General features: G+C 44.2%; 2 protein-coding genes across 2 annotated transcripts in view; both read right to left on the bottom strand.

Annotated features, from left to right (window-relative positions):
• Positions 1 to 208: 208 nt before the first annotated feature.
• Positions 209 to 2416, bottom strand: INSL5 (insulin like 5). Its single transcript, XM_020992981.2, has 2 exons — positions 2178 to 2416; positions 209 to 552 (listed from the first exon to the last, which is right to left on the bottom strand). Exons 1-2 carry the CDS (start codon positions 2347 to 2349, stop codon positions 335 to 337), a joined length of 390 nt encoding a protein of 129 aa, XP_020848640.1. The 5' UTR covers positions 2350 to 2416; the 3' UTR covers positions 209 to 334.
• Positions 2417 to 4950: 2534 nt separating this feature from the next.
• Positions 4951 to 13060, bottom strand: part of DNAI4 (dynein axonemal intermediate chain 4) — a 79770-nt gene continuing 71660 nt past the window's right edge. The window contains exons 15-17 of the mRNA XM_078156705.1: positions 11086 to 11312; positions 8621 to 8777; positions 4951 to 6254 (exon numbers count right to left, since the gene is read on the bottom strand). Coding sequence (XP_078012831.1) covers positions 6207 to 6254; positions 8621 to 8777; positions 11086 to 11312 — 432 coding nt within the window. The 3' untranslated portion in view covers positions 4951 to 6206. The remainder of the gene's footprint in view (positions 6255 to 8620; positions 8778 to 11085; positions 11313 to 13060) is intronic.

The raw sequence follows: 13060 nt of genomic DNA on the forward strand, positions 1-13060 counted from the left end.
CCAAAGCGCAGTGTTTTTAAATCCCGTATTTGTGAAGCACGGGTTAGATACACACTGCATAGTGCCGGTTTCAAACACACACACACACACACACACACACACACGCACACATGAAACACGGCTGTAAAGAATGGGATAAACTAGATCTGGATTGTAACCTCCAGCTCTCCATTTTCTAAAAGGTCGCATGTGGAAGAAAGCCATTGACTCATTTGCTGATTTCTTTATTTGTCGGTTTGAAAGGCACCCTTTTTAGAAGAATCAGGGTGTTGGGAGAGGCGGGCAGGAGCCCGCCACGGTCAAGCCCCGACTGCCCACCCGGCTGGGTTTCGCCCTAGCACAGCTTGCTCAGTTCTGTGATGGTGCAGCCAACCTGGCAGCAGAAAGTGACCAAATCAGCCACCTCGGTCTGCCTCTTCCGCTGCCTAGCGCCCCCTGGCTGCTGCTCCTGCGTGAGCATGTCATCGGCGGGGGAGCTGCTGTAGAGGAGGTCCGTGATGTCGTCGGAAGCTCCATTTTGGATTGGCGCCTCAAAGTGCTTTTTCCCTTCCTCTGTGTGAAAGTGAAAACAAACAAACAAGAAACACACATGGGACTACGTCAGAGGGAGGCGGAGTCGGGGCCGATCGGAGACATTTCCACATTCGGAAAGTGGGAAATTAACAACCGTCTTTGGACGGGCCTTCGCTGTTGAGTGTCTGGTCGGGACTCAGATTGATTTCAGGGGATAAAAAGACGGAACCAAAGGGGCACAGACCTAGAGCAGGAATGAACCGGAGGGACCACTGGGCCCCGGTCAAATCTCCTTTTTGTGCTGAGAGCTGGAAGTGCCTGCAGACACCAGCTGGTCCAGCCGCGCCCCCCCCCACACACACACTTTGCAGATGGAGATGGAGGTCCACGGTCAGAATTCCAGCCCGTGTTCTGGTACTCTAGCTCCAGAACTCATCTCCACCGTACCATTGACAAAAGCATTTATTACATGACAAAACTCAAAAAACTAAAAATTAGAATAAAAAATAGCAGTCCAGCCCCCAGAAATGGGTTGAAATGTGGAATTTGAATCTCTAAATTTAAAAAATAACACACATGCTTGTGAGTGTTATTTTTTAAAAAATAACAATTTTTCAAGTAAATTAGGCAGTGTAGCACATAGAGTGCTGGGCCTGGAGTGAGGAAGAGTTGAGTTCAAATCCTACCTCAGACACTTAGTAGCTGTGTTAGCCTGGCAAGTCATTTGACTTTAACTTAACTGGCAAGTCAGTCTCCTCATCTGAGAAATGGGGATAATAACACTCCTCCCCCTCCCCCCTAGGGTTGTGGTGAGGGTGGATGGGATCGTACTTGTAAAGCATGTTGCAAACCTTCAAGGGCTGTCTAGACTCCGGCTGTCATTATCCGGCTCTGCTTGAACCCCTCTTCCTGTAGTGGGGCTGGGCCCAGGCTCCCACTGCGAGCCCCTTCCCCTTTCAGGGTACCCTGCACCCACGAGGAGACTGAGGCCAGGACAGAAGGGACTTACCCAAGGTCATATGACTTATATGTGGCCATCCTGCCTTTGCCCAAAGACCTCTAAGGAGGGCGGCTGGGGGAGGGGAGGGGGGAACCGAGTCAAGCTATTAACATCAGGACAGCTCTTATTTTTAGGAAGTTTTCCTGACACCAAGACTAAATCTGCTTTTGCATCTTCCATCCCATTGTACTGGGCCTGCCTTCTGGGGCTTGGGCTGAGTTTGGCCTGCACGTCCATGTCAAACTAGGAAGGGAGTTAGGAGCCTTCATGTCCAACCCTCACACAGAAGGAACCCCCTGTTCTAACACACCCAACAAGCGGGCACCCAGACTCGAAGCACACGCACCACACTTCAAGGTGGCCCACCCCTCTCTGGGGCAGCTCCCCTTAGGAGGGAGCAAGCCCACATCGGCACTTCGGGACCTCCCCCCACCTCCCCCCAGGCTCTGCCTTCTGGGGCCGGGTAGAATGCTTTTCATCCCTCACCAGGTCTCCTTTTCTTCAGATATGCCCAATTCCTTCAACCTCACCTCATCTGGCATAGCCCCAAGGATCTCCACTTTCCTGTTTGCCCTCCTGGACAAGTTCCTAAGTGTAGTTTACTCTTGCCCAGCCTTGTCAGGCCATCTAAACCGCAGCAAACAAGAACGCCCCCTTCTCTTACCTCCGTCTTCAAGAGCCCCTTGAAGGTCCCTTTTCCAGCGAGAGCTGCCACAAGTGTAGACGATAGCCCTAATGAAATCTCGCCCACAAAACTTCACCGCCTCCCTGGTTTTCACTGCAGAGAGGGCCACCGTGGTTGACAAGAAGAAGAAAGCCCAGATGGCAACCTTCATGGTGCTGAGGAGCGAATGAGAACCCAACGGGAACCGGGAAGGGCAGCAGCAAGCAGTGGTGAGGGAATCCTGGTGCTCGAGGCTGATTTATACTGAAGGACCCATCCTGCCATTGGATGGATGCTCACCAAACAATGTTTGCTGAGCACACACTGGGTTGGGTTTTATGGCTCTAAGTTCGGGCCACCAGGAAATGCCACTCTTTCTTTAGTGATAACTACTTCCGATGAAGGTCTCCAGGGAGGATCTTGACCTACCACAGCCGGGGGGACTGGAGATCACAATCACTCCCGAATATGAAGTGATATGAATTAAATAAGAGACATTTTTACAAAGCATGTCAGGGGTCATTCTGCCTGCTTGGTACCTGAAAAGGGGCACGCCCCAACCCAAACACATGGAGAAAAAAAATAGAGAACCTAAAATCCAACCAACGAAAGTGCAAAAATAAGAGGGAAACCGAGGAAAAATCCAGCTTTCAGAGTGAGAAACTATGGCTCATTAAAAGCCAATATGGCAGCCCAGGTCTGGACTTCCCTCTAGGTTAGTTTTAAGCTCCCATTTAGTGTCCCCCGAAAGGGAGGAGTAGAAAGGCACTCTGTGGCCAGGCCTTTGCTTGTATCAATCAGTACTTGGTCTGGGTGGACGATGCGGTGAGCCCAGAGCTGAAAAGCAGGAGAGGGCACCGCAGTCCATTACAGGCAGCTGGGAGGTGCGGTGCATCGAGCACCGCCACATTAGGGTTTTCTACTCACGACCCCACGCTGCCAGTGTTGTTGTTATCATTACTACCCTTGCTGTTAGTATCTTCATTTTTATCTTTCTCCTTTACCCTTGGCATAGCCTACTTTCTAGAACTTTTTGTATACAAAGTAGATCTCACCTCAGCCACAATGGTTAGACTATCCTCAAAACCAGGGACTCATATAAAATGTGTTGTTTTACATTTTTGTACCCCCAGCTCCTGGCATACAGTAGATATGCATAGGGTGGATGCTAAGTTAAAATGGATTATATTCCTAGAGGTTCTGATTCTGTTTAAAAATCACAGGAATACTAGGTCTGCTGCATCTCTATTAGAATTTTGCAGACCTCTGGAGGAGGGGTTGAAATTCAGGGGCAGAAATTCTCAAAGACCATCCGCTAAGTTACGGAGGGACCACAGTCTGTGCCAGTGGAGATAGTATGTGCCCAAGTTCAAATATGTGACCCTAGGCAAGTTATGTAACCTCTGTTTGCCTCAGTTTCGGCAAATGGGGGAGGGGAATGCTGGTTACTATGGGGACTTGGACCAGTTGGCAGGGACCTTGGATAAGTCACAGTTTGTTTCCCTCTGCTCCATCTCGCCATATTCCTCCTCCAGTCTCTTTCAATCTGCAGCGGATGACCAAACCAAAGCCAGACGACAGCTATTCCATTGACAGCCTGTGGTGACACCAGTTCTTCCAGGTTTAGGTGTGGGAATGACAAGCTGGTCTTGGATTGTTTGGATTGTGGATAAGGGTCCAGAACTGTCCATTCACAAGGAGTAAGGGATGGAGCAGAGGGCTTGGAGTTGGGAAGATCTGAGTTCAAATTCATTTCTCAGACACTTTCTAGCTGTGTGACCTCAGGCTAGTCGCTTACCCCTTTCAGCCCCAGTTTTCACACCTGTGAAATGTGTGTAATGATAGCACTTTGACAGAGTTGTGGTGAGGATCGAGTGGGATAACTTATGTAGCCCTACATAAATGCTAATGATTATTATCATTAGTCAAAGTTTAAAAAAAAGAAGAAGAGTCGAGACTTGTCCTTTCAAGGAAGGAGGACCATGTAGCGTTTGGAAACGTACTACCTGGTGTAGTGGAAAGAAAGCTGGTCTCGGAATGAGGAAGACCTGGGCTCAGGTCCTCTTTCTGACATAGGCTGGCTGTATGACCTGGGGAATCACTCCCTTTCAGTAGGCAATTCTCCAAGACTAAGTTGTGGGGAAAGGGTTGGCCTACGCTGGAAGAAGGAGTTTCCTTACATGGGAGTTCCCTCCATTAATGAAGTCATGGGTCCAGACTCGATCCCAGGAGAACTGAGGAGGCCTCTTGGTTCAGTCCTGGAGGTGTCTAGGTCTGCCCAGTCCACTTGAATTCTAGGACCCCATGGCCATACTGCTCCAGAGGGGCCCTCCTTCCATTCCCCTCTTCCCACCAAAGCTTAGGGCTTGTCTCCCCAGTCACCACCCTTATTTATCGACAGCAGCCCAGTTTTTAGACTGACTGCCTCTGAGAAGACTCCCCACCAATCACAGTGCTTGTTTAAGGATGCCACAGCAAGGAAGCACAATCTACAGCCTTTTGGGAAACTGACGCCCATAGAATTTCTCCCGACGACTGATGCTCTCTTGGCCATGAGCAGCATGGGAAATGGAGTCCTAAAGACTTTTCCCTAACCCACGGCCACCACAGTATATACTTCTACCATCATGCCTTTAGGAGAGATGGGTCAGTACAATGTTCTTTAGGCCAGGGTGTTCCTTGGTGGGCAAAGTGATCGTAATTACTGAGAAATTTGAAGATCAGAACAATCACGTCTGTTAAAAATACAACAAAACTTCTCCAGACGAGGAAGGACCAAATGTATAAAACCTTTATTCATTCGTCAGGAGAGTCTTTCAAGACAAGACAACAAAGAATTGAGTCATTGCCTACACTGTTAAGAGATTTTTTAAATGCCTCATCCTAAGAAAGTTCAAAAGCTGCTTTTTAGGACTGGTCTGCTTGTTTAAGAGATGAGTCCAAAAGAATATAATAACACTAATAATTATTTGTGGTTGAGATAGCTAAGCACAATGGGTGAGAACAAGAGTTCTCAAGCTGCACTGAGTCTATGCCTAACGGAACCCAACATTTCAGAAGGAATTTACTGAATCACTGCTGTCCAGTCTTTTCATCTCCACTTGGCAAGTTGTTGTACGATTTTAAAAAAGGAAAGCCAAGGACTACCATGGACTAGCCATGTTGTGCTCAAATGGTATCCCTCTGAATCCCCCTCTGAATGAACCTAATATCACATGGGTTCTCTAGCTCAGTACTAGTTGTATCTGATTTCTTCTGGACCTCCCCCTCAGCACATCTCAGTCTGGACGCTCAAGCCCAGCATCAGCCTTTGGGCATGCTGGTGAGGGGATGCCCAGAGCCTTATCTGTGCCAGGTCTGTGAGGGAGCCTAACCCCAATCTGCTAGTCTGACATGTTCTGGAATAGCTTCCCCCAAGTACTAAGTGTGACCTGTAAGAAACTACTGTCATGTAGTCTAACCGAGAATGACAGCCTAACTGATTCAAGGAGAAAAACTCCCATCCCTGGTAAACAGAAGAATCAAGCGCCCAGACTATTTTTAAAGAATCAGAAAGAAACCTCATTCATAAGCACTTTGGAAAGCAATTGGAGTTTCATAAACACTAGATGAAGAATTATTCTTTATTCAGAGCCCTTAGGACTTTTTACTGTTAATACATACCAAAGTTTGGAATCAAAAAATAATTGTCAAGTTATGTTATTAAAGTCAGAGTATTTTTCTTATAATTTGGATTGCAGTTACACCAACTAAATGATAGGTAATTTCACTACCCACGGTTGAAGAGCTTCCATGGGAAAGCTGGAGAACTTCTGACCGTTTTATATAATCAGTTTAAATCACATATGAGATGTACCAACAACCCTTTCATTTGATTTATGCTTAAATTAATTACAAAGTAAAAACACACGTAATATTCTGTCTAAGGCAAAATCAAAGAGTCAATCTAAGGCACAGAAGATAGCTGCTATTTGATATAAAAAACCAGTCTACTTTCTCTTTATAAAAAGTATCAGCATCCACAAATTACTAAATACTATGTGCCTCAGGTCCAAGTAAAAGGTCAATGGCATCCTCCTAGAAAGAGAAAACAAAGCAAACAATTACAATGCTAGAAAAATCCAAGTGAACTCATTTCTAAAACCTCATTCACAGCCAATGGAGTAGTGACACATATACATACGTCAACCAATAAGAATGGAAAATGTCTACTACTCAAGGTGTTTTAAAAACAATTACGTTCACTTTCTATTATAAGCTAATTATATATATATATATATATATATATATATATATATATATATATATGTCAACTAATAAGAATGGAAAATGTCAACTAGTCAGAGTGGGGTTTTTTTAAAGAAAAAACAATTATGTTCACTGTCTATTATAAGCTAATTCTTTCCTATAAATGTTCCTTTTAATAAAGCTCGATAAATAATTTTGCAAGAATTTCCCTGTGTGTGCAATTCGGTGTTGATGCCCTTGAGCAAGTCATAACCTTCTCTAGGCTTTAGTTTCTTAATTTACAAAATGGTGGGAGGAGGAGGAGGAGTAAATAAACTATCCCTGGTAAATAGAAGAATCAAATGCCCAGACCATCTTTAAAGAATCAGAAAGAAACCTCATTCATAAGCACTTTGGAAAGCAATCGGAGTTTCATAAATGCTAGATGAAGAATTATTCTTCACGCGTACAAGATCCTTTCCGCCTCTAAAACTCTATGATTTTACTAGTTGACAAGAAATTATTCTGGGGCGCCAAATTCTTAGACAAATTAAATAATTTTATATAAGTTTAATTATGTTAAATACTATTTACCGATTCCAACGCCCTCCCCAGCTATTAGCACCTTGCCTCCCCACATCGTCTCATACGTAATATGTATAAATATAGTTTTATATACTTGTATGTGAATACACTGAGAGAGTAAGCTGCTTGAAGGTGGAGAGTATTTCATTTTTGTCTTTTTATCCCTAATGCCTCTGCACAGTGCTTAGCATGTAGTAACCACTTAATAATTGCTTGACTGGGGAAAAAATGCTATTATATTATCAGAGGCAGCTAAGTGGTAGAGTGGATAGAGAGCTGGTCAGAAAAGCTCTCTATCAGGGGTAGAGGAAGGTCAGGGGTCAGAAAGACTTGTCTTCCTGAGTTCAAATCCAGCCTCAGACACTTACTAGCTGTGTGACCCTGGGCAAGTCACTTAACTTCTGTTTGCCTCAGTCTCCTTATCTGTAAAATGAGCTGGAGAAGGAAACAACAAACCACTCCAGTATCTTTGCCAAAAAAATCCCAAAAGGGGTCACAAAGAGTCAGGCACAACTGAAAAATGACTGAACAACAAAATTATATTATAAGCTATGAAAACCCTAACTGAATGAGGCAATTACAATTCTTCTTACAATGGATGAGAATAAGGTGCTAATACTATATTCCCCAGATTAAATTCTGGTATTAAAGTCAGCCATCAAGTCAAAGGAGGTATTTTTGAAACTTATCTACTTCTCATGAAGTTATAATTCAGCAACATGAAGTTCTTTGGATCAGGCACTTTTGTAATCCAAAATAACTCATTTTTAAAAGGCCTACGTAAGATGTGAGCCATCTTATGTACTCGAATTCCCACGTGTTACTTCAAATTTGCTCATAAGGAAAAAAAAGGTTTGTTTGTTATAATATCATCTACAATAAAACAATAAAAACATTTTATTTTGGCTTTTATTACAGATGGCTTTTAGTAGAAATATAAAAATCAGAGCATTTAAAAAACTGTGAAACCAAAAGAAATTTGAAAAAATGATTTTGCCCCACTAATCCCAAATGATAATATCTAACTAAAAATAGTGTTTGAGGAAATCATTTACTTTTGAAATCTTGGCAATATACAAGGGGATTTTTGAAAGTCTTTAATGAAAGAATGTTGTTATTCAGTCCTTTAAGTGGTGTCCCACTCTTTGTGACCCCATTTGGGGTGTTTTTTTGGCAAAGATACTGAAGTGGTTTGACATTTCCTTCTCCAGCTCTTTTTACAGATGAGGAAACTGAGGCAAACAGGGTTAAGTGACTTGCCCAGGGTCACAACACTAGTAAGTGTCATTTGAACTCAAGTCTTCCTAACTCAAGGCCCACACTCTATCTACTGTACCACCTAGCCACCCCTAATAAGAGTACAGAATAAAGCTAATAGAATAAGGATCCTTCCCCTCTGGTTGGACAATGGTAATGAGAAAGCTGAAGCCCAAAGGGACAATTATCAACCTTGCCAAATTATTATCTGTAAAACCTGTGAATGAGTCGTGATGTGCCCCTAGAGAATGGGTATTTCCTCAATAGATGGAGAAACAGGAGGGAAAGGAAAGAGCTTTGGAGAACTCGGGGATTTCTGCTGAGAATCTTAAATCATCAATTATATATATATGTTTTCTGATTCTGCATCATACCCGGCCACTCTCTGTGTGAATCGGCATGTTCTTCAATTCATACACGATAACTTGTCCTTCACTATCACCAATTAAAATACAATCAGTATTTTTAGCAAAAAGGACGGTTGTAAATTTCACTCCTGGGTTAGCTATATTCACAACGATAGGGTCCAAACTGTAATTTAAAAAAAGCATTAATTTAATTAAATTAAATGCTCACAGCAACATGCATTTACTCACACTGTCCCCTATCCCTGGAATACCTTCCTCTTGGTATTCTGCCTTCACACTTTCATCTTCACCTAGACCCATTCTTCAGTGCCCTGCTAAAATTCCCTCCTCTTCATTAATCCTTGTTTCTGATGTTCCTGTCTCGAAGTGACTCCTTCCTCATCTCGTTTTACAGTTCTTTATACTCATTATGCATACATATTAAAATTCATGTTCTATTTATCAATGGACATGCTTTTTTCCCTCCTACAAAATGGTAAGATTCTTTAGGGCAGAGACGATGCCTTCTCCAAGTAGCCTTTATAATGCCCTGCACAGAGCTGGACAAGTTACTGGAATGAAGAAAATATTTCTTCTGATATATCGATTCAGAATAGAACTCTTTTCCACAATTCAGTGGTATCCATGCCAAAGGCCCCAAAGTGAGTCAAGTCTGTGTTTGCTGCCCTGTCATTACACCTGCCATTTTATTCCTCTATAAGCTCCTGGCATGCTCCTCTTTCCCATCTCTCCATGATCTTTAGTCTGTCCAAAAGCCCCCTGGCAGTGCTTCACTTAAATCTACCCTCCCTCAAGAATCCCAAGCTTCAAAATGATCCACCCTCCTCCAAAGTAAAGCAAAGTGGCTGTTTTCTCAGTGTAGTAGCTGGATTACACTACCTCTGGAAAAACCATAGCTTCGACTACATGGACCTCGGTTGGCAAGGTGAGGTCTCTGCTTCACAGTAAGCTGTCCAGATTTGCCATAGCTTTCCTTCCAACCATCTGCAGTGATCTTTGAGCCCAAGAATATAAAATCTGACACTGCTTCCATTTCTTCTCCCTGTATTTGCCAGGAAGTGATGGGTCCGGTTGCCAAGATCTCAGTTTTTGTGAGGTTAAGCTTCAAGCCAGCTTTTACACTCTCCTCTTTCACTCTCATCAAGAGGCTTCTTAATTCCTCTTCACTTTTTGCCATAGAGTGGCATCATCTGCGTATCTGAGATTGTTGATATTTTGCCCAGCAACCTTAATTCCAGCTTTTGATTCATCCAGCCTGGAATTTCACATGAAGTACTCTGCATATAAGTTGAATAAATAAGGTGACAATATACAGCCTTGCCACACTCCTTTTCTAGTCTTAAACCAATCAAGTGTTCCATGTTCAGTTCCAACTGTTGTTTCTTGGCCTGCACACAGGTTCCTCAGGAGACAGGTAACATGATCTAGTCCTCCCATCTCTTTGAAGATTTGACACATTTTGTTGTGACCCACAGAGTCAAAGGCTTTGATGTACTCAAAAAAACAGAAATCGATTTTTTTTTTTTTGGAAACTCCCTTGCTTTCTTTATCATACAACAAATACTGGAAATTTGGTCTCTAGTTCCTCTGCCTCTTTGAAAACCAGCCTGCTCTTCTGGTGATGGTGGGTTCCCGTATTGCTGAAGCCTAGCTTGCAGAATTTTGAGCACAGCCTCGCTGGCACGTGAAACGAGTGCAATTGTTCCATCCTTTGAACGCTGCCTGGCGTCGCCCTTCTTGAGGACGGGGACATAAAGTGATCTCTTCTAAACCAGCGGGCACCGCTGAGTTTTCCAAATGTGCAGCACTTTAACAGCATCTCCTCTTAGGATGTAAATAGCTCAGCTGGAATTCCATCAGCTCTAAAGGCCTTATTGTTAGCAATGTTTCCTAAGGCCCCCTTGACTTCATTCTCTAGGATGACCGGGTCTAGATAACCACATCATCATGGTCATTGGTGATGTTAAGATCTTTCTTGGGCTCTGATGACCACATCATCACGGTCATTGGTGACGTTAAGATCTTTCTTGGGTTCTGATGACCACATCATCACGGTCATTGGTGACGTTAAGATCTTTCTTGGGTTCTGATGACCACATCATCACGGTCGTTGGTGACGTTAAGATCTTTCTTGGGTTCTGATGACCACATCATCACGGTCGTTGGTGACGTTAAGATCTTTCTTGGGTTCTGATGACCACATCATCACGGTCGTTGGTGGTGTTAAGATCTTTCTTGGGTTCTGATGGCCACATCATCACGGTCATTGGTAATGTTAAGATCTTTTTTTGGGTAGTTCTTTTGTGTATTCTTGCCCTCCACTCTCTACACATACTCAGAACTTGGCTTCAAAGGTAATGGTCCTATAGCTCAAATACAAAGCCTTCTCATTAAGAAAACTGTTACATGGTCCTAGAGAATTCTATTAGTACTGAAAATATCCTCAAATCAAGAGAAACACAGTTACTTACATACTGCAGTGGAGGTCCCAGATCTCTACTCTATGCTCATTTGCTGCTGCAAAAATGTAGGATGACTTTGGAGACCAGGCAATATCATAAATCACATGAGTAGTCGTATAAAAACTCAAATATGGCTTAAAGTCGTCCTGTTGCCAGAGATTCACACCCCAGTCTGCAGAGCAGCTTAGGAACACTTCATAGCAAAATGGGTTCCATGCTATCCTGTACACAGGACCCTAGAAATTAAACAAATACAGTCCAATACCAATACAAACAGTTCCCAACTTATACAAGCCCCTGCAAATGGCATCTAGGAAGAACTACTGGCCGCAGCAATGGAAGAAGAGAGGGAAGGAAGGAAAGGAAAGGAAAGAAGGGAGGAAGGAAGAGAAGAAGGGAGAGAGGGTAGAGAAAGGAGAGAGAGAGAGAGAGAGAGAGAGAGAGAGAGAGAGAGAGAGAGAGAGAGACGGACAGACATAGAGAGAAAGAGATGGACAGAGAGACATAGAGAGAGAGAGATGGACAGAGAGACAGAGACAGAGAGAGAGAGAGACAGAGAGAAAGAGAGAGAGAGAGAGAGAGACAGAGAGAGAGAGAGAGACAGAGAGAGAGAGAGAGAGACAGAGAGAGAGAGAGAGAGAGAGAGAGAGAGAGAGAGAGAATCAAGCCCAGAGAATACAAGTACCGTGCCAAACAATAGGCTTCTCTCCCTCCCACTGCTTCCTGGGTAAAACGTCCTTTATCTCCCTCCCACCAAGCTTCCCCTCCATCAGCTGCTCTCCAGGTAGTCCCTTGCTCTTGATGGACTCCCTGCTAACAGTCATTTGGCCACAAAGGAACTAGTGATTTTGATGCATATAGCCAGAGGAGTGTGGGGAGCAGGTTTTCTGAACCAAAAAAGCCTCAGAAGGTGACATAAAAGCCTTGTCAAAGCATACTTTCCTTTCTTAAACAAGGATTGTTTGAGGATGATGGTTACCGTATCATCAAGGGCTAGGAATGGGGGCAGGGAGGGGATTGTCTGGAGAGACTAAAGGCAGAGTAAAGGCCCAGACACATATGTAGGAATCCTCTTGTGACTGAACTGGAGAAGAAACAACAGAAAAGTCATGCCTGGTCACTGCCCTCCCTCCAGTGGAACAGCATCCTACTGTTTGACCACAGGCCTGGCAGGCGATGGACACACTGGGCATGTCTCCATCCCCACCCCTGAACCTCCTAGCACAGGGCTAGAAAGAAGCAAGGAAATCATAGAGGAAAGTGTGAGAAGGCTAGCACAGGAATAAAATCAGAAGCAAAGGAGTAAAAATAGATTACGGCATTTCTCAACTCTTAAGGGAGTAAAGAAGAAACATCTGCAGATACACACAAGAGGGAAGCAAGAGATCAGTGTGTCTCAGTAGACTTTCTGTTGGGTAGCAAGGTCACTCCCACACCCTTCTCACCCTCCATGCCAGCTCACAAAAGTGCCTTCCAGCAGAGTGTCCTGGGGAAGTCCACTTGCCCTGTACTGTGGCCATTCACTTGGACGAAGGGAGACGCAGCACGCTTATCCCATCTGCAGACGGCACGTGGACTATTCAGCAAGACCTCAAAGGACTGGAATGCTGGGCTCAGTTCTAACAAGCCAACTTCAGAGTCTTGCCCGGCACTCTTTTGCCTCCCCAGATTTGGGTCGTGTTATTCCTTGTTCTTTGTGTACTCTCTTCTGCAGACAAACTGGCCACTGCCCTGACCCTTCAAGACTTCCTGAATTTCCAAGGCTCTGGGTTTTTCTTATGTCTTACAGGCTGCCCTTTTCCTTGAATCTGTACTCAACCAACTGGAATGGCCAATTGGAATGCTACCCCTTCCCTGCAGGCTACAAGGATCCTCTGCCCAGTGGGCATCAATCGTTTCTCGCAGGCCTTCCAATGCACTTAGATCTGTAACTTGATGACGCTGCTATCACAAAATAGGATGCATCATCGTTAGACGTTTGCAT

This window comes from Phascolarctos cinereus, unplaced genomic scaffold (assembly GCF_003287225.1).
Source record: "Phascolarctos cinereus isolate Bilbo 61053 unplaced genomic scaffold, phaCin_HiC Scaffold_5;HRSCAF=322, whole genome shotgun sequence".
Lineage (NCBI taxonomy): Eukaryota > Metazoa > Chordata > Mammalia > Diprotodontia > Phascolarctidae > Phascolarctos > Phascolarctos cinereus.

What these genes read in the sequence shown, in the direction of transcription:
- INSL5 (XM_020992981.2), bottom strand. Translation starts at nt 2,349, where the DNA reads ATGAAGGTTGCCATCTGGGCTTTCTTCTTCTTGTCAACCACGGTGGCC. An exon ending in AGGGGCTCTTGAAGACGGAG is followed by an intron (nt 553 to 2,177) that starts GTAAGAGAAGGG and finishes ACTTTCACACAG; the next exon opens with AGGAAGGGAAAAAGCACTTT.